General features: G+C 41.3%; 1 protein-coding gene across 3 annotated transcripts in view; it reads right to left on the reverse strand.

Annotated features, from left to right (window-relative positions):
* KIAA1210 (KIAA1210 ortholog) overlaps positions 1–24,858 on the reverse strand; it is a 151,079-nt gene that overhangs the window by 17,482 nt on the left and 108,739 nt on the right. For all 3 annotated transcript variants that reach the window (XM_044305867.1, XM_044305868.1, XM_044305866.1), the window contains 4 exons: positions 22,976–23,144; positions 21,376–21,499; positions 20,879–21,037; positions 19,780–19,845 (listed from right to left, as the gene is read on the reverse strand). In XM_044305867.1, the coding sequence (XP_044161802.1) occupies positions 19,780–19,845; positions 20,879–21,037; positions 21,376–21,499; positions 22,976–23,144 (518 nt within the window). The remainder of the gene's footprint in view (positions 1–19,779; positions 19,846–20,878; positions 21,038–21,375; positions 21,500–22,975; positions 23,145–24,858) is intronic.

The raw sequence follows: 24,858 nt of genomic DNA on the forward strand, positions 1-24,858 counted from the left end.
TCATTGTGCAAAGTAATTTCCAGAAACGACTGAATTTATTCACAAAAATATTCTTGTATTAAAGCAATTATGTTCAGTTCAAATTTTAAAAAGATATAAAAATAAATCATTTAAAAAGGAGTACTGTTTTTTTTTATTTTACATATATTACTAACTCACCACCAGTATTCTAGCAGTGTAATCTGTTACACCCTGACTCAGTTGCATCCAAGCATTTTGAAGCTTTTCATTTTGGGACCCTGATTATGTGACCTCAAGCCTGACCAGCAGCCCAGAGCTAGCTCTAATATGTAAACAGGGACTCTGTCTTTACCATGTGACTGACTTTCAGTGAGCTACAGGATGACATTATCACCAATCAAATCCCTCCTTTCAGCTTAGGCACCTCCCAACTCCACCTTCCATGTTTATGTGTATATCCTTGTATTCTGTTTAAGATACAGTCCTGATCAAAAGTTTAAGACCACTTAAAAAATGGCAAAAAAAAATCATATTTAGCATGGCTGGATCTTAACAAGGTTCCAAGTAGAGCTTCAACATGCAACAAGAAGAAATGGGAGTGAAACAAAACATTTTTTGAGCATTCAATTTAATGAAAACAATGAATAAACTGAAACGGGCTGTTTTTCAGCTGATCAAAAGTTTAGGACCACACCTCCAAAAAAACAACAAAAAACGAAACCCCTCCAAAACAGAAATACAACTTCCAAACATGAACTCAGTAATGAGTAGCTCCGCAGTTATTGTTTATCACTTCAAAAATTCGTTTTGGCATGCTTGATGCAAGCGTTTCCATGAGGTGAGTGGGAACATTTCTCCAAGTGGTGAAGACGGCCGCATGAAGGCCATCTACTGTCTGGAACTGTTGTCCATTTTTGTAAACTTCCCTTGCCATCCATCCCCAAAGGTTCTCAATTGGATTTAGATCAGGGGAACACGCAGGATGGGCCAAAAGATTTATGTTATTCTCCTGGAAAAAGTCCCTTGTCCTGCGGGCATTGTGTACTGTAGCCTTGTCCTGTTGAAAAACCCAGTCGTTACCACACAGACAAGGGCCCTCAGTCATGAGGAATGCTCTCTGCAACATCTGGACATAGCCAGCGGCTGTTTGATGCCCCTGCACTTCCTGAAGCTCCATTGTTTCACTGAACGAAAAAGCACCTCAGACCATTATGGCGCCCCCTCCACTGTGGCGCGTAGAAAACATCTCAGGTGGGATCTGCTTGTCATGCCAGTAATGTTGGAAACCATCAGGACCATCAAGGTTAAATTTTTTCTCATCAGAGAATAAAACTTTCTTCCACCTTTGAATGTCCCATGTTTGGTGCTCTCTTGCAAAGTCCAAACCAGCAGTTCTGTGGCGTTCAAGGAGACGAGGTCTTTGAAGAGGTTTTTTGTTTTTGAACCCCTTCAGTCTCAGATGTCGTCTGATGATTATGGGGCTGCAGTCAGCACCAGTAAGGGCCTTAATTTGGGTCGAGGATCGTCCAGTGTCTTGACGGACAGCCAATTGGATCCTCCAGCTCAGTGCTGATGACATTTTTTGGGTCTTCCACTTGACTTTTTTGTTCCATAACCCTCAGGATCATTTAAGAAATTCCAAATGACTGTCTTACTGTGTCCCACCTCAGCAGCGATGGCGCGCTGTGAGAGACCCTGCTTATGCAGTTCAACAACCCGACCACTTTCAAAAAGGAAGAGTTCTTTGCCATCACAACGTGTGACTACCTGACAGAAAATGACAATGAATCCACATCTTTGCACAGATTTGGCCTTTTAAAAGCATGTGGTCCTAAAATTTGGATCAGCTGAAAAACAGCCTGTTTCAGTTTAATTGTTATTTTCAATTAATTGAACGCTCAAAAAAATGTTTTGTCTCACTCTCATTTCTTCTTGTTGCATGTTGAAGCTCTACTTGGAACCTTGTTAAGATCCAACAATGTAAAACATGATTTTTTTGCCATTTTTCAAGTGGTCTTAAACTTTTGATCAGGACTGTATAATGTCTCCGCTATGTAAAGGACCAGGGATGGAGAAATATATGAGGTGAGTGTATACAATGATTAGCTGCAGTTATCTAAGCCTCCTGACTCACACTGCCTGTCTGTACTATCTGTATGTGCTGACTATCCAGTGTAGTTCTATGAGATGTAGCTTCACACTCATCTCCCTGCCCCTGCATGTAAGAGATGACAGGGCAGAGAGGTTCGAGCTGCATCACATAGGAGAACATGGAGACCCTGCAGGGTGAAGGGACATAAGCTCTTTGTCACTGATCTGGTATTGCTGCTATAACACAGAGTAGTGTAATGTGATGACAGAGGGCCAGACATGATGGGTAATATAGGATTCGTTAGGAAAACCATAGCTAAGGGAGAAGGAATCCAGAGCAGTCAACCTACAAATGGCACATTAGAAAAACAGGTATACACAAGGCATACAAAAGAGCCTCTATCTTACTCTTTAATATTGGCCTATCCTTATAGGATCCATATATCCATATAAGCAAAGGAAAAAAAATCCTGGAGTACTTCTTTAAATCGTGACACTGTCCCTGAAGGAAGGAGTAAAAAAGTAGACGTTACCACCTGACATGTCTCTTTAAGCAACAAATTCTTCGTATAGTAGTAATTTCAGAGCATCTATTTTTATGACTGTGTTGTGCCATTCCTTTAGGCCCCTTTCAAACGAGCGAGTTTTCCGTTCGGGTGTGATGCGAAGTGAACGCTTTGCACCCGCACTGAATCCTGACCCATTCATTTCAATGGGTCTATGTACATGAGCTATTTTTTTTTTACGTATCAGTTCTGTGTTGCGTGAGAATCGCAGCATGTTTTATAGGCCTCATGCACACAAACGTATTTTATTTCCGTGTCAGTTTTTTTAGTGGATAGGATGCAGACACATTCATTTCAATGGGTCTGCAAAAAAAGCGGACAGCACATCCGTATGTCCATTCTGTAGCACCGCAAAAAATATATAACATGTCCTATTCTTGTCCGTTTTAGGCACTGCTACAATGGATCCGCAAAACACATACGGTCGTGTGCATGTAGCCATATTCTGCGATTTTCACGCAGCCCTGGCCCCATAGAAGTGAACATGGCTTCAGTGAAAAACGCACAGTCCGGGTGCAATGAGTTTTTCCACTGATGTTCTTTGTAAACCTTGCGTTTGTTTTCACGCACGTGAAAAAACGCATCAAAATGGTTGTCCCCGAGCTGAGAAAACTGAATGCAATCACAGACAAAAATGGTGCAAGTGTCACTGAACACACCCTGAAAGCATCCTGACAATCCGTATCGTTCATGTGAAAGAGGCCTTATTATTCCTGCTAGAAGTTTATGAATTAATTGCCAGACGTTTGCAATGAATATCCTGATGGGTGTTACCAGTTGGGGTGTGTCCCTGCACAGTCTGACACTATCCAATCTGTGCTGTCAATAGACGTAAAAAGTACTGTTGACTATTTGTGGCCAAGCATGATATCACATGTTTGAATTATCATTAACAACCTATTGACATATTTTTCTTTGACCAGGTTTAACCAGACTGGGGGCTTGTTTCAGGATTTTTGCGGATAACTTCTAACTTACGTCCGTTGAACTATATTGGTACTCTAGGGGCAAAGTGACATATTAGGCTGGTTATTTATGACAGCAAAAAAAAATAGTATAGTCTGCAGCACTGTTCTCGTCAGAAACACTAGAACCACAATAGAAACTTAAACCCCAGTTAATAGGGTCTGCCCGGATTATTGGGGACCTCCTTGAGATTGGATCTGGTATACCGGTCATGGTTACATTACGGAAGCCATGACATCATGTTAGAGCCTTATAGCTAGCTTAAAAGGTACCAGTCATCGACTTTATTCTGTCCTCACTGAGGTGCATCAATCTTGAGCTAATATTAAAGGGGTTGGCCACTTTCTGGTTATTGTTGACCAATGTGTTTGCGTTTGTGAGATGGTTATATAGTTTTTGTTGAAATTCTGCACCATTTTCTATATTTCATAAGGTATTCTCCCCTGCTGGCCAAGTCTTTTGTGCTATCCATACAGATGTCCTGTCCGTAAAAAATGGCTGCTGATGGAGGGTCATGTGACAAGGTAAACCACCTCTGTGTGATGTCTCCACTATTCTAATGCACTGGCCCTGCACTAAACTCCCACCAGGACAAGTGCAAATGGCAGATGCAATGTGTTTGAATAGAGGAGACATCACATGGAAGCGATCTGCCTGGTCACATGACCCTCCATCAGCAGCCATTTTATGGACAGGTCTCGCAAAAATCTTTGTAAACAGGGGAGCATATCTTATGAAATATAGAAAATTCCAACAAAGGCTATATTAGGAATTCCATATAATCATCTTACAAAACACATTGGTCAACAATAACCAGAAAGTGGCCAACCCCTTTAAGTGGTTCCCAAGAACCCCTTTTTTATCACAGCCTGGAAAAGTCATGGCTGCACGACAAAAGTCACAGTAATTCATGATCTCCTGCTTTCACCAACCATCAATTGACAATTTCTCCAAGGGAGCAAACTACGGAGAAAAACGTCAATCATCAGCAGGTGGACGGGGAAGGCAGGAGCTAATGAATAACCATGACTCTTCTCAGGCAGCCATGACTCTTTTCCAGGCCCAAACACTCACTCTTAGATAATTAGGGAAAGTTCGGCGTACATGGTTCAGGTTCGGGTTATGTAAGAATTCCGTTATGAATTCCGCTACCACTGACCATAAGTTATGGTCCGTGGTAGCGGAATCCATAACGGAATTCTTACATAACCCGAACCTGGTACGCCGAACTTGAAAACACAAGTTCGCTCGTCCCTACTCATAATCTTTGTTTATATAGCGCCAACAATCGCTTTACAATCAGGGGGTTCAGGTACAAACAGAGTCAAATTAAAACAAGAGGAATAAGGGCCCTGCACGCAAGAGCTTACAATCTATGAATAAGTGACGCACCTCTGAATTTAGCTTATCTGTCACTACTGAATGGTGCCATCAGTGAGGCCGGCATAAAGTTGATGACAGGTTCCCTGACCTGACCGCAATATGGAATGTATAGGATTCGCTGTATATTGTATAGAGACAATATTTTAGGACAAAGTCATCTGACAATCTGGACAGAACAAGGGCATTTAATTACACGTCAAGAAGCAAACAAAACAGAAAAGTGATTATTAGTGTTTTACATTTTGTTAGAATGGACATAATCTGCAGAGAACATCTGGCTCCGATGTTTAGCATTTGTGCTGAGTTACTACATGCCATTAATCTTCCTTCTTTCCAGGATCATCCACAAGACAAACTCCGCATGCACCATCTGCCTGATAAGTGTCTAAATGGTGCTTAATCACAAGCTGGGCATCCACTTATTATGTTTAACTTCATAAAACTGGGATTCCGAGGACGGGCCAAGAGACATATATAAAAAGCCAGCATAACCCACAATTATGGAGCAGAGTTGTTTTATTATTCCCTGTGCCATGTCATTTTTCATCTATAATTATGTTTTTCAGGCAGACCAAAAGTGTAAATCATGGCTTTAGATATGCTCTTTCTAAACTGTAAGACTAAAATAGGTCTGTAATATATACTCTGGCTGGCCTGCGTATTGCATGTATCCGGCTACGACCGCTCCAATTTCTGTGCTCAGCACAACCATGAGAAATGGCACCTCCAAACAGTTCCCAACACTGTAATATGTGCTGCATACCACATGGAATAAAATACCTGTCCAGAGTATGCACTGAGGCGGCCTTCAGAGCTATGAAAGTCAATCCCCATAAGGAGAACAAACTGAGACAACATGCCAACGCCATACAGCAAAGCATTTGAATTTTGATACTTAAAAAGTGATCCTCAAGTTTTTACTCCAAATATTGAAGATGTAGTAGGAATTTTCTTGTTCGCTTTTAGGGGTAGTCTCAACACTATTAAGATGGTTGCCGGGGATGGTAGAAGAAAGCAGCATAATCAATCGGTTCTAACCAGATTATATTGTGAATATGACTGAGGTCGAGCACTACGGAAGATGTGTATGACATGATACGAGACATAATGGCCTGACAAAAAAAGCTAATGAATAATGACAACTATGCCTCTCTCTCAATGAGCTGGTGCAGCTAAGTGTGGCCACAGTCTAAGCCACCTTTAAAGATAGTCGAGTCATGTACGCTTTACTTCTCAGACAGTCCTTAAAGAGAGAATAATGATTAGATTGTTGGGGGTCCTACCACTGTGACCCTCACTGATCACGAGAACTGGAAAACCACTGCTCCCCAAAATGAGTGGCAGGTCTAGCATGTGCACTGCCGTTCCATTTATCTCTACAGGAGTTCCACAGACAGCCACGTACAGCGCTTAGCTATTTACAGAGCTCCCATAGAGATGAATGGAGTGATAGGACTCATGCCTGACCTGCCGCTCTATTTATTTCGGTAGGGGAACCCCACTTCTCGTCTTCAGTTGGGGTTGCAGCGGTAGGACCCCCACCGATCTAACAGTGGATAGGGATAACGTCTCACAACCAGAATTCCCCTGTAAGTCACAAGCCAGAACTTCCTCCTTGGAGCTTCTTCTTTCAGCTTGACACAGTAATGATAGAGGTATCCCTGCAGACATGAACTTACTGCCTGTTTACAGGCATAAAGGTCACAGTCACAAAGTTTACCTTTAGGATCAACACTAGTGTTGGGTGCGAATATTCGAATCGCGAATATCGGCACTTTTGAGAATTCGTGAATATTTAGAATATAGTGCTATATATTCGTATTTTCAAATATTCTAGATTTTTTTTTAAATTTGAACCCATAATCCCTCCCTGCTTCTTGCTTGTGGGCCAATGAGAAGGCTGCAATGTCTTTGTCTGAGCTTAGCAACATTCCTAGCAACCAATAGGACAGTTGCCTACCCCTTACTATATAAGGACCTCCCCAGCAGCCATTTTCTGCAGTTTTTTGCAGTTCTGAGAGAGACAGCAGTGTTATTGCTGCGCTCTGTGCTTTGCTGTGTCATTTCATTAGATAGTTAGTTAGTTAGCTTACATATACAGGTCCTTCTCAAAAAATTTGCATATTGTGATAAAGTTCATTATTTTCTGTAATGTACTGATAAACATTAGACTTTCATATATTTTAGATTCATTACACACCAACTGAAGTAGTTCAAGCCTTTTATTGTTTTAATATTGATGATTTTGGCATACAGCTCATGAAAACCCAAAATTCCTATCTAAAAAAATTAGCATATCATGAAAAGGTTCTCTAAACGAGCTATTAACCTAATCATCTGAATCAACTAATTAACTCTAAACACCTGCAAAAGATTCCTGAGGCTTTTAAAAACTCCCAGCCTGGTTCATTACTCAAAACCGCAATCATGGGTAAGACTGCCGACCTGACTGCTGTCCAGAAGGCCATCATTGACACCCTCAAGCAAGAGGGTAAGACACAGAAATAAATTTCTGAACGAATAGGCTGTTCCCAGAGTGCTGTATCAAGGCACCTCAGTGGGAAGTCTGTGGGAAGGAAAAAGTGTGGCAGAAAACGCTGCACAACGAGAAGAGGTGACCGGACCCTGAGGAAGATTGTGGAGAAGGACCGATTCCAGACCTTGGGGGACCTGCGGAAGCAGTGGACTGAGTCTGGAGTAGAAACATCCAGAGCCAGGCGTGTGCAGGAAATGGGCTACAGGTGCCGCATTCCCCAGATCAAGCCACTTTTGAACCAGAAACAGCAGAAGCGCCTGACCTGGGCTACAGAGAAGCAGCACTGGACTGTTGCATGTCATTCGGAAATCAAGGTGCCAGAGTCTGGAGGAAGACTGGGGAGAGGGAAATGCCAAAATGCCTGAAGTCCAGTGTCAAGTACCCACAGTCAGTGATGGTCTGGGGTGCCATGTCAGCTTCTGGTGTTGGTCCACTGTGTTTTATCAAGGGCAGGGTCAATGCAGCTCGCTATCAGGAGATTTTGGAGCACTTCATGCTTCCCTCTGCTGAAAAGCTTTATGGAGATGAAGATTTCATTTTTCAGCACAACCTGGCACCTGCTCACAGTGCCAAAACCACTGGTAAATGGTTTACTGACCATGGTATTACTGTGCTCAAATGGCCTTCCAACTCTCCTGACCTGAACCCCATAGAGAATCTGTGGGATATTGGGAAGAGAAAGTTGAAAGACGCAAGACCCAACACTCTGGATGAGCTTAAGGCCGCTATCGAAGCATCCTGGGCCTCCATAACACCTCAGCAGTGCCACAGGCTGATTGCCTCCATGCCACGCCGCATTGAAGCAGTCATTTCTGCAAAAGGATTCCCGACCAAGTATTGAGTGCATAACTGAACATAATTATTTGAAGGTTGACTTTTTTTGTATTAAAAACACTTTTCTTTTATTGGTCGGATGAAATATGCTAATTTTTTTAGATAGGAAATTTGGGTTTTCATGAGCTGTATGCCAAAATCATCAATATTAAAACAATAAAAGGCTTGAACTACTTCAGTTGGTGTGTAATGAATCTAAAATATATGAAAGTCTAATGTTTATCAGTACATTACAGAAAATAATGAACTTTATCACAATATGCTAATTTTTTTAGAAGGACCTGTATATATATATATATATATATTTTACAGATAGTTAAAGGGAGATAGTCAGTGTAGGCTAGATAGTGATATAGTGTAGCTGTAGGTTCCAGTCCAGGGATGTGATGTCACAAGTTCACAACAATATTTAGTGCACCAATCAGTAATATGTAGTCAGACCTGCTAAAATGTGAAGTTTCACATATTGCACCAAAATATTCGCATCATTATTCCTGATTAGCGCAATCGCGAATATTTTGGAGCACTCTATCTGCATATAAAGCCATTTATTTATTTATAAATGTATGCACTTATATAGCGCTACTATAATCCGCAGCGCTTTACAGACATTAGCATCCAACTGTCCCCAGTGGGGCTCACAATCTAAGGTCCCCATCAGTATGGCTTTCTAGGGTGGGAGGAAACCGGAGAACCCAGAGGGTAATTATAGATGAACATACAAACTCCATGCAGATGTTTTCCTTAGTCGGATTCGAACCCAGGACCCCAGCGCTGAAAGGCACCAGTGCTAACCACCAGTGCTGCCCATTTTTATGTTCTGCCATGCCAATCATTTTCTCTTGGAAAATGTAGCAAAAGTGACCCACGCCTGTATTGCGCACGCATTACGCGAATATTACATTGTCGATTTCAGCAATCAGGAAAATAATCGCGAATTCTCGAATTTGCGAATATATGACGAATATTCTACAAAATATTCACGAAATATCGCAAATTTGAATATTGCCGAATTCAATTATTATATTTTTTTTTAGCAAAAAGGCCTTTTATGTGAAGCTGGATTTTTCAATTTGTTCAAAGTGTTTGCACGGCAGTGTCCAGGCCATCTCCGTGCTTCCCAGGAGAAAAGGAGGAAACACAGGTGAGCGCTGCAGTTTGCTTTTTTAAACTGATATATATATATATATATATATAAATATATATATATATACATATACATACATACATACATACACACTCCTGATCAAAAGTTTGAGCATTAAATTAATTGAAAATAACCATTAAACTGAAACAGGCTGTTTTTCAGCTGATCCAAATTTTAGGACCACATGCCTTTAAAAAGGCCAAATCTGTGCAAAGATGTGGATTCATTGTCATTTTCTGTCAGGTAGTCACATGTTGTGATGGCAAAGGCAAAAAAACTATTTTTGAACGTGATCGGGTTGTTGCACTGCATAAGCAGGGTCTCTCACAGCGCGCCATCACTGCTGAGGTGGGACACAGTAAGACAGTCATTTGGAATTTCTTAAATGATCCTGAGGGTTATGGAACAAAAAAGTCAAGTGGAAGACCCAAAAAAATTTCATCAGCACTGAGCCGGAGGATCCAATTGGCTGTCCGTCAAGCCACTGGATGATGCTCGACCCAAATTAAGGCCCTTACTGGTGCTGACTGCAGCCCCATACCCATCAGACGGCATCTGAGACTGAAGGGCTTCAATAACAAAAAACGTCTTCAAAGACCTCGTCTCCTTGAACACCACAGAACTGCTGGTTTGGACTTTGCAAGAGAGCACCAAACATGGGACATTCAAAGGTGGAAGAAAGTTTTATTCTCTGATGAGAAAAAAATTTAACCTTGATGGTCCTGATGGTTTCCAACGTTACTGGCATGACAAGCAGATCCCACCTGAGATGTTTTCTACGCGCCACAGTGGAGGCGGCGCCATAATTGTCTGGTGTGCTTTTTCCTTCAGTGGAACAATGGAGCTTCAGGAAGTGCAGGGGCGTTAAACGGCCGCTGGCTATGTCCAGATGTTGCAGAGAGCATTCCTCATGACTGAGGGCCCTCGTCTGTGTGGTAACGACTGGGTTTTTCAACAGGACAGCGCTACAGTACACAATGCCCACAGGACAAGGGACTTCTTCCAGGAGAATAACATCACTCTTTTGGCCCATCCTACGTGTTCCCCTGATCTAAATCCAATTGAGAACCTTTGGGGATGGATGGCAAGGGAAGTTTACAAAAATGGACAACAGTTCCAGACAGTAGATGGCCTTCGTGCGGCCGTCTTCACCACTTGGAGAAATGTTCCCACTCACCTCATGGAAACGCTTGTATCAAGCATGCCGAAACAAATTTTTGAAGTGATAAACAATAACGTCGGAGCTACTCATTACTGAGTTTATGTTTGGAAGTTGTATTTCTGTTTTTTGGAGGGGGGGGGGGGGTTATTTTTTTTTTTGGGAGGTGTGGTCCTAAACTTTTGATCAGCTGAAAAACAGCCTGTTTCAGTTTTATTCATTGTTTTAATTAAATTAAATGCTCAAATTTTTTTTGTCTCACTCCCATTTCTTCTTGTATATGTTGAAGCTCTACTTGGAACCTTGCTAAGATCCAGCCATGCTAAATATGATTTTTTTTGCCATTTTTCAAGTGGTCTTAAACTTTTGATCAGGACTGTATATATAGTGTGGGGATTCACTCTGGTAGTTAGGATTAGCGGGTGCAGCACAGAAAAAGTTCTTGATTCAAAACTGTGTTTATTCACACGTGAAAGCAAAAACAAAAACGCAAGTTACTTGGTGATCGTTCACACATATGAAAAGTTCATATACATATACAAAACAGTCACCTTTTCTCCTAGGTGTTACTTCACATCCTGTTGAAAGAAGTCCACAGGCAGGCATTAGGTGGCCTGTTCACCCTCACAGGGGTCTGAGCCCTCCAGCCCGGCTCAAGCCGCGGATCACAACACAGCCCTCAGATCACCGCAAGCAGACCTCCTGAGCTCCACTGTCAGACTGAGGTAATCCTCTCCACCTGGCAGTGCTGGCTGGTTTTTATGCCTGGCAAAACCCTGCCTGGAACATGGGGACTAGTCACCCACCAAGCACTTTGACTACTCCAAGTAAGAGCCGTCCCGGATCAGCTATTACTGCCATACATAAGTATCAAGGTGTCAAACAGCAACTGCTGCTAACACATAAAAAACGGCTCTTACTCCACCGAGGCCAGGAACCTCGGTGACACGTACCTATCATCCACGATGATTCCTTGTACCTTCTTAAAATAATATACATACATACACACACAATATTACACATTTTCACTTTAACGGCTCTGCAGAGCTACTCTATGCTTTTGTTAAAGGGGTTCTCCAAGTTTCTCGATATTGTTGACCTTCACTTTGACCCACCTCAGCCAGGGAATGACTGATCAGGTGTTTCCAGCCAAGACCAGGAAGTGGGGAGCTTGGAGATTTGTAACCCATATTGACCCTCGCTAAAAAATGTTTGTTCCCCAAGACAATCTCTTTACCTGCCTTGAGGAATATAATTACCTTTCTGTACATAATCTGTACAGCCGAAGAAAGGAGCTGAGAGAAGGTATCTGTGGCCTGTAACCTAAAGGGATTACTATGGTTTTGAACAGATATGTTCCCATAGTCTTTACCTCATAGTCTTTACATCTTCCTAATTCTTTTCAATTTGGGCTCTCTGACCTGTTTTCACCATGTAAACCAATCCATCTGGTTTGTTTCCATCCTGTATGTAGCACTTCCTGTCCCTGTATTCAGCCAAACCCATAATGCACGTCTCCTTTCTCTGCCACAGCACCAGCACCGCCCCTAACAACAAAAATAGCTCCTTCCACCAGCTAGTTACATAGACACTCCCCTATCACTGCATTTAACGCACAGCTAGTTTATAGCTCCTCCCACCAGCGTGTTACCTAGACACTCCCCTATCACTGCCCCCGTTGTTGCATGGACATGGTCATGTGACCACAGCTCAGGACAGGAGATAAGAACAATAAAAGGTAAAAAAATATTACAAAATTATAGCTACCTTGATAAATGATTATTTTAAAGGATGTTGATGCAAACTGGAAAACCCCTTTAAGGACTGTCTGAGAGTTAAAATTTATATGAATGTATCATCTTTTGGTTAAAGTGACTTTTACTTAGAATATGGCTGAATGTTTATACCAATTCTCCAAAATAAAAACTGAACATAAAAGATCAAAATGATTCATTAACAATGAGTTAGACCTAAAAATATCACAGTGTGACCTGCAGGTGCTCCACAACTCCACAGCTTCAGTACTTCCTGGTCTGAAAATGTTTACATTAGCATTGCTTTTGTTCTTCTGCATTTAAAAATATGCCACATGTTTGCAGTGAATAACACAATTTCATTCAACCATCATAAAATGCATATGTTCTTGCTCAGGTATCACTAAAAGTAAAAAATACTATGCATTTTTATGTAATTCCTGTGACACCATTATAAAATAAAAAATATATAACTGCTAGGAAAAAAAAAGGACAGGACTTCCTTGGATAGTGTCTTCACAGACATGATAGGATTGAAACACAGGGATTAAAGGTGCTTCCCTTGTTTTGTTAGGCAAGTGTCACATCTGTGACAGGTCTCAGAAGGTCTGAAAGATTAGCTATGCATTAGTGATCTGACAGCCTCTTTTGGTTTCACTTTGCCTGTGTGTTGCTGGTATGTCCACACCTCCTGTTCAGGTGTGGATCATGTGACCTTTACCTCACCCTATTTAGTCTGACTTTTCCCATCACTCCTTGCTTGGAAAAGCTTTGTTTGGTCTTGGAAGAGCTGGAGTGTGGTTCGTGTTGAAGTCCTGTTCATCCTTCATCCTCTGAAGTTAAGTGTTCCGCTTGTCGTGTTTTGCAACCCCCCCCCCCCCCCCCGGTTGTTTACTAGGCCTTAGTGAGACGCTAGTTCCTTCACCAGGGAAGGAACGGGTGGTCTCTGCCCTGTCATTGTCTTTAGGGCATCTGAGGGTCACCAGGGTTTTCTAGGTTCCCGTGTATGGGTATCTCTACTATCGAGAGGTGCCCATACGGATAGGAGTTAGGGCCAGGAGCAGGGTTTTATAGGTGGTGACCCTTTTCCTTCCCTAGCGGTGAGGCCTAGTGTCTTTCCCCTTCCTTCTTGATTGTCTTTTGGTGTTCTCCCCTACTACATCCGTGACATTAAGACACACAAGCTACTGTATATTAGACATGTAATAAGTTGGCCTGGGGTGAGACACACTGCAGAACTGCTCTTTGGAAGTCCACGCTGGATGAACAAGTGAGGAATAACTAGGCATTAGATCCAGAATTAGCTGACAACACATCAGGTCAGAAACAATGACTTGTGTATTAAAGTCAATTTTATTGAAAATCTATTACATGTTTAATGATACCGTATTTTGGGCTATAAACCCCTTCCTCAAATCAGACAAGATGTTCTGTCTGATCTGATGAAGGGGTTCAAACCTGAAAATGTGTGGTCATGGGATCTAAGGGGGTAAAACAAGATCCTGGATCTGTCTTATGCTTATTAATTCCATCCCAATAAAACCATACTGATAGATACATGTAGTATCTCAAAGTAGTATTACGAATACTACCAAACACTCTGACATGAAGCAGGAGTCAAGCAATACCACTAAGATCAGTGTTGTGTTCTCCAAGGGCTCAGGAACCACATAATGCTCTTGTGCATGTAGATTCTTAGCTGGAGGTCAAAGACCTGATGACAACAATATCCCTAAATGGCCAAGTTACATAAGAAGTTAATACCAACATCCCTAGTGGTCTAGGGCAGTAAAGTGTTTATATAAAATTTTTGGTGAACAAGGTTAGGAATGGATTTAATGCCAGCATAGTAGGTTGGGGCAGTAAAATAGTGCATTCATGCCTGTTGCCTGGTGGTCAACTGTATCTTTCCATGCTTTGATCAGAATACTGATTTTGTTCAGCTTGCCCTGCACCGATGATGATCACATGTGATGAAGAACAATATAAGCTCATGGGTGATTTACACAATCGTGCTGTCATAACATTTAGAAGCAAATTTTCTCCAGAACTATATCACTACCCTCTGATTATTTCACAGTAACATTTTCTTAGCGAAACTTTTTAGTAAAGTGTTGAGGATGGTGTAAAAAAATAAATAAATGAATGATAAATCACTCTCGCTGATTCCCGGCTGCTGTGGTTTCAATGTATACTGGCTGAGGATGGCCACTGCTGCTGCCAGTGAGTAGATGATCGGTTATCTCCTTCCATTTCCTGTGTATCGAGCACAGGCCAGGAAGAAGAGACCAGCAATGACCCAGTAAGTGCCAGAATGGCGGCGGGAGATCCCTACTCTGAACAAAAAAAAATTGATCCTCTGCACAAATCAACCTACTTAGCAAATTGCTATTTAGATTAAATGTTTCATACAATTTTTTTTAAAGTAGCTCAGAATTTGAGTAACATTAGAATAGAAAAGTATTTATCACCTATCCACAGGTTAGCTGATTAATATTGGATTGCAGGTGGTCCGGCCACTGAGACACCTGGCAAGCCAAGATTAAGAGGTTCTTGGCTGAACAAAGTGGTAGTGCACATGTTGGTCCAATCCTTCATTTACTTCACTGGGACTGATGTAGGCAGTCCTCCATCAGTCCAATAACAATGATGGGAGCAGTGGAGTACTACTGTTCCATTTACAGAGGGTAGGGGGCATAATGGTCAGTGGCTCTGGATCCACTGTGACAACCTATCGGTTTGACTTTGGACTAGTCCTAAGGGCGTTGTCCTGGCAGTGACCTGGTTTTCACCCTTTAACCCCTATAAAGGGATCTGGTCTTCACTGCAGAGGAAATTCCTCTGCCACTACCTCTTGGAATAGTTCAGGTGTGGTTTGCTGCTGATCCATGGGAGTCAGAGACACAGGTGCAAAGCACCAAGGGAACAGGCAGTAATCATAGACAGGTAAGAGACCTAGGTCAGGGCATGCAGAGTTCATGCAAATCCGGCAAACTAAATCCAAGGTCAGGCAGCAGAGGGTCAGTACGGTAAATAGGAAATGGTCAGGACAGGCAGCAGAGGGTCAGAATCAGTAGACAGGCAGAGGTACGGTACATGGGCAGATAATTAAGATAGCTCACCCTCATTGGTAAACTAGCAAGCTAGGAACATAAAGCTCCAGTGGAAGGTGCCTAAAATACCCATGGATGGCCAGCTATAGGATAGAGCAAGTTTGTGAGCGTTCAGTGGTCCTTCCTTTAAGAGTAAGCAAGAACACGCATCCTAAGGACAGAGAGGGGAGGGACCTTGTTGGCAGGAGTAGGAAATGTCCTGCTGAACTGGAACATGGAGACCCCAGCAGGAGCAACCAGAGAAGGGTGTGAGATACGACACCCGTGCATGCAATGGCCGGCGGAACAGCGGAAGGCATGGAGCGCTACCATAAGACTGGGGAACCCTCTTGTTTTAAGAATTGCCAGGGGTCCCAGTGGTCAAACCCTTGTAATCCAATATTAATCACATCTCCTGTGGATAGGTGATAAACAATTCCATGGGTAACTATTTTAACAATCTACACACACACAGCCAATCATAAAGTAAAAAGAACAAAACAAATGTGTGGGTATTGTATGTGGGTAAGTAACTGGCTCAGTAATAGAAAACAGAGGGTGGTTATTAATGGTAGACACTCAGATTGGGTCATTGACACTAGTGGAGTACCTCAGGGGTTAGTATTGGGCTCTATGCTCTTCAATATACTGTATTTATTAATGATCTTGTAGAAGGCTTGCACAGTAAAATATCAATTTTTGTAGATGACACTAAACCGTGTAAAGTAATTAACACGGAAGAGGACCGTATACTGCTACAGATGGATCTGGATAGATTGGAGGATTCGGCAGAGAATTAGCAGATGAGGTTTAACACTGACAAATGTAAGGTTATGCACATGGGAAGGAATAATGCAAGTCACCCGTACATACTAAATGGTAAAACACTGGGTAACACTGACATGGAAAAGGACTTAGGAATTTTAGTGAACAGCAAACTAAACTGTAGAAACCAGTGTCAGGCAGCTGCTGCCAAGGCCAATAAGATAATGGATTGCATCAAAAGGGCATAGATGCCTGTGATGAGAACATAGTCCTACCACTTTACAAATCACTAGTCAGACCACACATGGAGTACTGTGTACAGTTCTGGGCTCCTGTGAACAAGGCAGACATAGCAGAGCTGAAGAGGGTTCAGAGGAGGGCAACTAAAGTAATAACTGGAATGGGGCAACTACAGTACCCTGAAAGATTATCAACATTAGGGTTATTCACTTTAGAAAAAAGACGACAGAGGGGAGATCTGTATAAATATATCAGGGGTCAGTACAGAGATGTCTCCCATCATCTATTTATCCCCAGGACTGTGACTGTGACAAGGGGACATCCTCTGCATCTGGAGGAAAGAAGATTTGTACACAAACATAGAAGAGGATTCTTTACGGTAAGAGCAGTGAGACTATGGAACTCTTCTGCTGATCGATAGCAGAGAGTGACCGGTGCATTTACATGCCGCGATCTCCTCCAGTTCCTCCAGACAATCTCGTTGCTTCCCAGCAGCAGATCATGTTTACACAGCACAATCTGCCACCAGGGAACAAGGATTTTTTGTGCTGCACGTTTCGCTGTTTCATTGGGTAACCGATGGTGCATTTACACTACCAGATCATCGCTAACAAGCATTACTATGAACACTCATTAGCGATGATCTGTTCAATTCTCAGCCTGTGTAAAGGGCCCTTTACCTTTCATTGTAATTCTGCCTGTGGTAATAATAATGATAATAATAGCTACTGAAAAGGTACCTGTACAGAATAGGACATCATAACCTATTAATAGACCCAGTGGCCAGTGTGAAAATAGAAGGATTATATACATTTTTTTATGACATGGAAATTAAGAAAAAAAAAAAAAAAAGTTTAAAAATATTATTTTCTGATGAGACATTTCCATGACTCTTACAAAATGATTATGTTTAAAAACATCACCAGAAAATATTTCCATGGAGCCTTCTTAACAATTCAATTTTAAATAAATAATTTTAAAGTCCATCTGTATGATAATAACCACATCATTTCCTGCTATGAAATAACCTCAATTACTTAAGTTTAAAGAAAACAAGACTCTTACTAGAAATATAAATAGTGTGTAACAGGCAGTGCTTAGTTCATTCCATGGAAGGGAATACTAGCATGCTAAATAAAATAGCAAATTCTACATAAACAGAAAAGTATCCTATATAAATTACAAAGTTCAGCAGTGGGTACAGTGTGTACTCAGCAGCACATTACTGTCAAAGGGACAAACCTTTATTACACTTATTACACAGCCAGTCCCACTGCCAACGTTTGCATGGCTTGGGAGAAAATATTAAGATACCAGTTGTTTTGAATAGATGACACACATCTCAAATGCCATAAGCTATATTGCAATTCTCCTATAGTTAGTAGAGAGAGAGGAAACTCATTCGTTAATACTCGTGTGTTGCAAGGTTTATTTCTTGATTCTATCCCTTTAATTTTTACTTCTTATTACTTTTAATTAATACCTTTAATTAAAACATTAATGTAGTGATAACTGTTGACTTACTTTAACTACTTGTTTAACTACTTGTTAAAGGGGTTCTCCAGGAATTGAGAAAATGAAAATACTTAAATATTACTTTATTATAGATATATTCCAAAATACCTTTCATTTTGTTTGGGGACCAATTATTAGAAGAAATAAAATGGCCGCTGTCCTATTTGTACACACAAAACCTGTCCTAATCACACAAGAGGACAAGTTACTTTACACCACTGAGGCAAAGAGCTGCCTCATCCTCTCTCCTACTTGTCGGGGATAATGATCCTGAATACAGCTGATAGAATCTTCAACTGAATCTCTGTAGGAATGAAGTTCATGAGGAGACACGATGTACAGAGCGGAGGGTGGGGGTAATGAGCAGCACCTCTTGTATGCGGTCTCCATTAGCACAGTCTGTCCTGTCCAGGGGTGTAGCTAATGGCTCATGGGCCCTGGTGCAAGAGTTCAGCTTGGGCCCCCTTCCCTCAGTGCGTTGTGTGTCTTCTTATGTGGCACAAGGGTCTTTGGGCCCCCTCAGGCTCCTGGCCCCGGTAGCGACTGCTACCTTTGCACCCCCTATAGCTACACCCATGGTCCTGTCCTTCCTCTCTGTACTTCATGTCTCCTCATGAACTCCATTCCTACAGAGATTCAGCTGAAGATCCTATCAGCTGTATTCATGATCATTATCCCTGAGTAGAGTAGAGAGGAGGATGAGGCAGCTCTTCAACTCAGTGTTGTGAAGTAACTTGTCCTCCTGTGTGATTAGGACAGGTTTTGTGTGAACTAATAAGACAGCGGCCATTTTATTTCCCCTGATGATTGCTCCCTAAACAAAACAAGCCTTTATAACTAATAAAAGGTATTTAGGAATATATTTCTAATAGAGTAATATTTAAGTATTTTAATTTTCTTAATTCCCAGAGAACCCCTTTAATGTAGCAACTTAATTATCTAGGTAATATATTTTTAAAAAAACATTGTTCAGTGTAGGCCAAATACCTAAGTGATGAGTTCAATGGTCATGCATACTAGAAACATCTCAGGGGGAGGGCCCTGAACTAAAAAGTTCTATGCATAGGACAAAGAGGTTTAAGTTCAAATGAAGCGTCCGTAAGGAAGAATGTGTGAGACTCCATCTCGTGTATGCCGCCATGTCTGGGTGTTGGGTAATTGCCTGTGACCACCAGGACGGCCAACAGGAGCCTGCCCAGTTAACACAGGTCAAAGTGATTGTTTTTACTGTGCATATGATTTCTCTGTCCGTATATATCTTTATCACTACTAGTAAAATTTTTATTCACTTAGACTGTGTTAAGCTTATATTATTCCTGGATCTCAGAATTCACGGTACAACAATTGGAAGCTGTTGTATAGCTATAAGGGGTTGAAGAGAGAGCAGTCACACACACAAACCCTGGTGCCTGAAGGTGACCCAACTGCTCCTTTGCCTTATAAGATGACACCATTATAATAAACAGCCCATAGAATTTAGCGGCCCTGTTGCAGGTTGTGCATTGGAGTCCAGGAATGTCAAGGTACGCCAATGATATGAAGGTGTGGTCTAAATCAAAACCAAGCTGGTGTATTAGGGATATTGGAAGAGAAGCCATTTCATGTCTATAGCCAGCTTAATCCTATAATAGAACCAATTACATGCAAACACCATAAATGAAGTGGAAATCCATCAATTTACATAAACGTAATTATGAAGCATTTCATCAATGTATTAAATAGATCACATCTAACACATACTTTTAAAGCATCATACAGAAGTATACGTACCGGTTCGTCTTCACTGTCTGTTCCTCCTAAACTTATAGAATTGCGTCTCTGTGCACTGTTTGGAGACTGAGAAGAGTAAAAATAATCAGGACTGGTATCCTTGTTTAGTTTCCAGAACAATTATTGTGGATCCATCAGTAGTGTGAGCTAATATTCAGCAAGATACAGTACAACAAACTATCGCACCAACACAAGAATGTGAGAGACTGACATACTTTAATAATGTCAGAAGAACATCTATACGACTGTATGTACGCTGATAGCAGGTATAAAAGCTATTGTGGGGCCCAGCTCTTAAAGGGGACAACTGCCATAGTTACAAAGAACCTCATACAGTAGATATGATTGACGATTGCATGAAAAATTTACAAATGATGTGCAAGTGACTGCTGAGAGATCTCTAGATGGACATGAATGTATACTTATTACATTTCCATTTGCAAAATTAACTTTCTACTAATATTGGTCCACAGTGCCCCATTTGAAGTTCTGCTCAGGATAGGTCATTAATATCAGACCGATGGGAGTCCAACACCCGGCAACCCCACCATTCAGCTGTTTAAAGAGGAGGCGGTTCTCCATGCTAAGCGCTGCTTCCTCTTCATTACACTACCCATCTCGTAGCAAGTGTAACTATACTTATTCCATTCACTTGAATGGAACAAGTACTGTTAAGGACACTATGGCAAGGGAAACCATGTGTAGTGAAATGAAGAGGAAGCACTTGTCGCATGAAGCGCTGACTCCACTTTAAACCGCCTGTTTGATATTGATGACCTGTCCTGAGGATAGCGCATCACTATATCCCCTTTAAGTCCAAGTTCAGCTAGAATACAACAGCGTCCAAGTTTTGACAAAGTGGATCTTCTCTTCACTGGATGTATCTGCACAACAATTTGACTCTTACTAGTCTTTTACATTCAATAAATTGTATACTGTTACCTTCTACGTGGAATTGAGCTAGATTCTAGTTGGAAGTGGTGTCACTACTTTATAGATCTTTAATTAAACATTTTCACAAACCTAGTGGGCAGTCAAGTATTGCCCAACTCAATAGATACAAAATAAAATATTCTATGAAAAATGCCCAGAAACTTACCTTCCCTGATGAGCGGGCAAGAATCTCATGCAATGAAGTTATTTCTGGGGGACTTCTCGGCAAACCATCATCTTCTGAAAGCGTCCCAGAATCCTCGAGTTTCTTGGGGACAATACCCTGTGGTGGAGACCCTATCCGGATGTTCTGCTGGAGCTGCAGCTAACCAAGAAAACAGCACATTGTTAGTTCCAGCTCAGATATAACAGGGAGATCATTAGTTTCTGCTGTCAGGGTGAAAGACTATAGAAGAGCAGTGACACAAGAGACCAGATAATTTGTAAATAATTGACCTGCACATTTGATGAAAGTCATAATTATTTATTTAGCAACTACTATTATTTCTCAGAAGTATCAATGGACAAGACTATGCGTTTGGAACGTTAGGAGGACATTGTGTGTAAAGGGGTTGAGAACATGTACGGCTACGCTACAAATTAGTCCTTCACATAAAAGAAGATGTTTGAAAGGCAAACTGCAATATTTTTTTATGGTTATACCTGTAATGCTTTCACTTTCCCGGGGGTGCACTCCTGAGAGATATCTTCCTTCACGGAGCTCTCCATCTCAGAAATAAATACACTGTCGTGAGATACTGCCTTGCTCCCCATATTTCCCTTGGACCTTAAAAAATGATGGGTAAAATTATTTTTTTGTTACACTCAATGGAGCGGATTTGTCATTGGGCCTAGAGACTGCTGGTATATTACACTATAGTGACTGGAATTCATGCTACAATGAAACTTTCCACATGACCACCTCTTTGAGAAGACCAATTCCTTATTCAGACCAGATTTCTTTTGACAGATTATGCATACCACATATCTTCTTTGAGAAGAGCTCCCCTCCCCGAAGACTACTTTTCAAGCTAATTTTGTGTGGTCATATGGTCAGAACTCTTTGTCATGGTTTACTACGTATACAGCCATGGTAAGCCTGGGGTCTTTGTAAGGCTCTGGCTACAATGCCAACCCACTGGTGCCCACCAATATGACAGAGTAACCCTCCCCCCTGCTGTCTAAACACCTAGATGCTGTGGTTGTTATTATCTAATTTAAAGGGGTTCTTCAAGATTTACATATTGATGACCTATCCTGAGGATAGATAGTAAAAATCCAACACCGCTGCTCTTCAAAGTAGAAAGATCCACTTTGAAGAGCGGCAGTGCTGTATTTTGTATATCTATTCTCAGGAGTCTCTACTCACCGTGACACGCCGACTACACCATTATATACCTCGGTCCTGTGTTGGAGCTGGTAAGGGGGGGGATTTCTCATTTATCCTGAGTTCATCAATATAAGATTGGTGGGGGTCTTACTCCTCCTGTCCTCGCAGATCAGCTGTTTAAGGTAGCCGTGGAACTCTCCAGACCTCCAGCGAGAGTCACTGCATAGCGCCATCTATTTCATAGCAGCTGTGCTTGGTATCGCAGCTCAGCCCCATTCACTTGAATGGGGCTGAGCTGAGTCTAAGCCAAGTGACCAATGAACGTGATGACACTGGTCTACGAAGAGGCTTAGGGGTTACGGAATGTCATGACCTCTTCATACATCTGATCGGCAGGGGTCCTGGAAGTCGGACCCCTGCCGATCTCAGAATGCTAACCTATCCCGAGGATAGGCCATCAATATGTAAATCCCAAAGAACCTCTCTAAGCTTCTGCAATTTTCATAAACCCTATTGGTGAATGTTGCACTAGATAATGTCGTCCTTGTGTTTACCACATCTCCAAATTCTACTAAAATCTCTAATCTTCAAACTTCCTCCTGGTTAATTTGTGTAAGGATTATTTTCCTTTCCTTGATTTTATGTGAATTAACCTTGGTTTAAAAATGTAGATTGTGCCCTCACGATGTCCCGTTACCATTAAAAGGAACAATTTTCTGAACTGCCCATTTAGTAAATATGATCTTACAGAATTTATAAGATTAAGAAGAAAAAGAAAATCCCATTATTATCCCTCAGTGGAGAAATTTTGGAAATTTACACTGATCATTTTTCCCTTTGACATATAGATATGTAGTTAGAAATGCTACAGTATGTGTAGCATTACACAAGACAATGGCAATATGCACACAAAGCATACAAATAAATTCTTACACTGATTCTTGGTCAGCATCAAAAGCAGTTGTGTTTGCTCCAGATCCACTGACATCGCTACTGGACTGACTGGGTTTTAGATTGCTTTCTTTAATAGGTGCTGTAGATTCTTTCCTTTTCTTTTTGACAAATAATTTTTTGAAAGCCTGGAACTTTGATTTCTTTTTTCCTATAAGAAAAATATATATTAAAGGGGATGTACAGGTTTAAAAAAGGTAATATTTTATCCAGAAACAGTGCCACAACCTGTCCATGGGTTGTATTTGGTATTGCAGGTCAGTTCTATTGAGGTGACTGGGGCAAAGCTGCAATACTACATACAACCTGAGGAGATGTGTGGCACAGTTTACAGAAGAAAACAGCTGTTTTCATCTAATCCTGGACAAAGATTTTGATTATAATCTTAAATCTTAATTTTTAGTTCACAAATAAAATTTTCTTGGAATAAAGAGAGTGGCATCAAAAGGAAAAAATAGTTTGGCAAATTTCACACATCTGTATGCAAAGTCATCTTTCCCAGAGAAAGAACTGTGTGGCAAGAGCCACCTTCTGTGTTAGGCTTTTGACTATGCTTTGGAACAGCCAAACCATATATACTTCTCAGACAGCCATTTCCCAGGGCTTGTTAAAGAGTCGAACAGTGACTCATGGGGGGCCACTTCCAATAGTAAATTTTTTCTGTGAGAAACCTCTTTGCATATTATTTTCCCAGGACCATTGCCATTAAGTCTCCGTAGACAGCTGGTCTCCTTAGGGATAGTCAGTACTACTTACCCTAACACACATCTGTAAGAATTCTACTCTTCACAGGAGGCCCAATTTTTTTGCTAGAGTCATAGTAACAGTTTGTCAGGCCGAAAAAAAGACATCCGTCCATCCAGTCCAGCCTGTTATCCTGCAAGTTGATCCAGAAGAAGGCAAAAAAAATAATACCCCTGAACTAGAAGCCAATTTTCCTAATTTAAGGGGGAAAAAATTCCTTCCGGAACTCCAATCAGGTAATCAGAATAACTCCCCGGATCAACGACCCACTAGTAGCTATAACCTGTAATATTATTACACTCCAGAAATACATCCAGGCCCCTCTTGAACTCTTTTAGTGAACTAACCATCACCACCTCTTGAGGTAGAAAGTTCCATAGTCTCACTGCTCTTACCATTAAGAATCCTCTTCTATGTGAAGAAACCTTCTTTCCTCTAGACGCAGAGAATGTCCCCAGGGTATAAATAGATGATGGGAGAGATCTCTGCACTGCCTTCTGATATATTTATACATGGTTATTATATCACCCCTTAGTCGTCATTTTTCTAAACTAAATAACCCTAATTTTGATAATCTTTCAGGGTACTGTAGTCCACCTATTCCAGTTATTACTTTAGTTGCCCTCTTCTGAACCCTCTCCAGCTCTGCTATGTCTGCCTTGTTCACAGGAGACCAGAACTGTACACAGTACTCCATGTGTGGTCTGACTAGTGATTTGTAAAGTAGTAGGACTATGTTCTCATCATGGGCATCTATGCCCCTTTTGATGCAACCCATTATCTTACTGGCCCTGGCAGCAGCTGCCTGACACTGGTTTCTACAGTTTAGTTTGCTGTACATTAAAATTCCTAAGTCCTTTTCCATGTCAGTGTTACCGAGTGTTTTACAATTTAGTATGTACAGGTGACTTGCATTATTCCTTCCCATGTGCATAACCTTACATTTGTCAGTGTTAAACATCATCTGCCTCTTTTCTGCCCAAGCCTCCAATCTATCCAGATCCATCTGTAGCAGTATACTTCCATGTTTATTACTTTACACAGTTTAGGGTCATCTGCAAGAATTTATATTTTACTGTGCAAGCCTTCTACAAGATCATTAATAAATATATTGAGAATAG

This window comes from Bufo gargarizans, chromosome 9 (genome assembly GCF_014858855.1).
Source record: "Bufo gargarizans isolate SCDJY-AF-19 chromosome 9, ASM1485885v1, whole genome shotgun sequence".
In the NCBI taxonomy this organism is placed as follows: domain Eukaryota; kingdom Metazoa; phylum Chordata; class Amphibia; order Anura; family Bufonidae; genus Bufo; species Bufo gargarizans.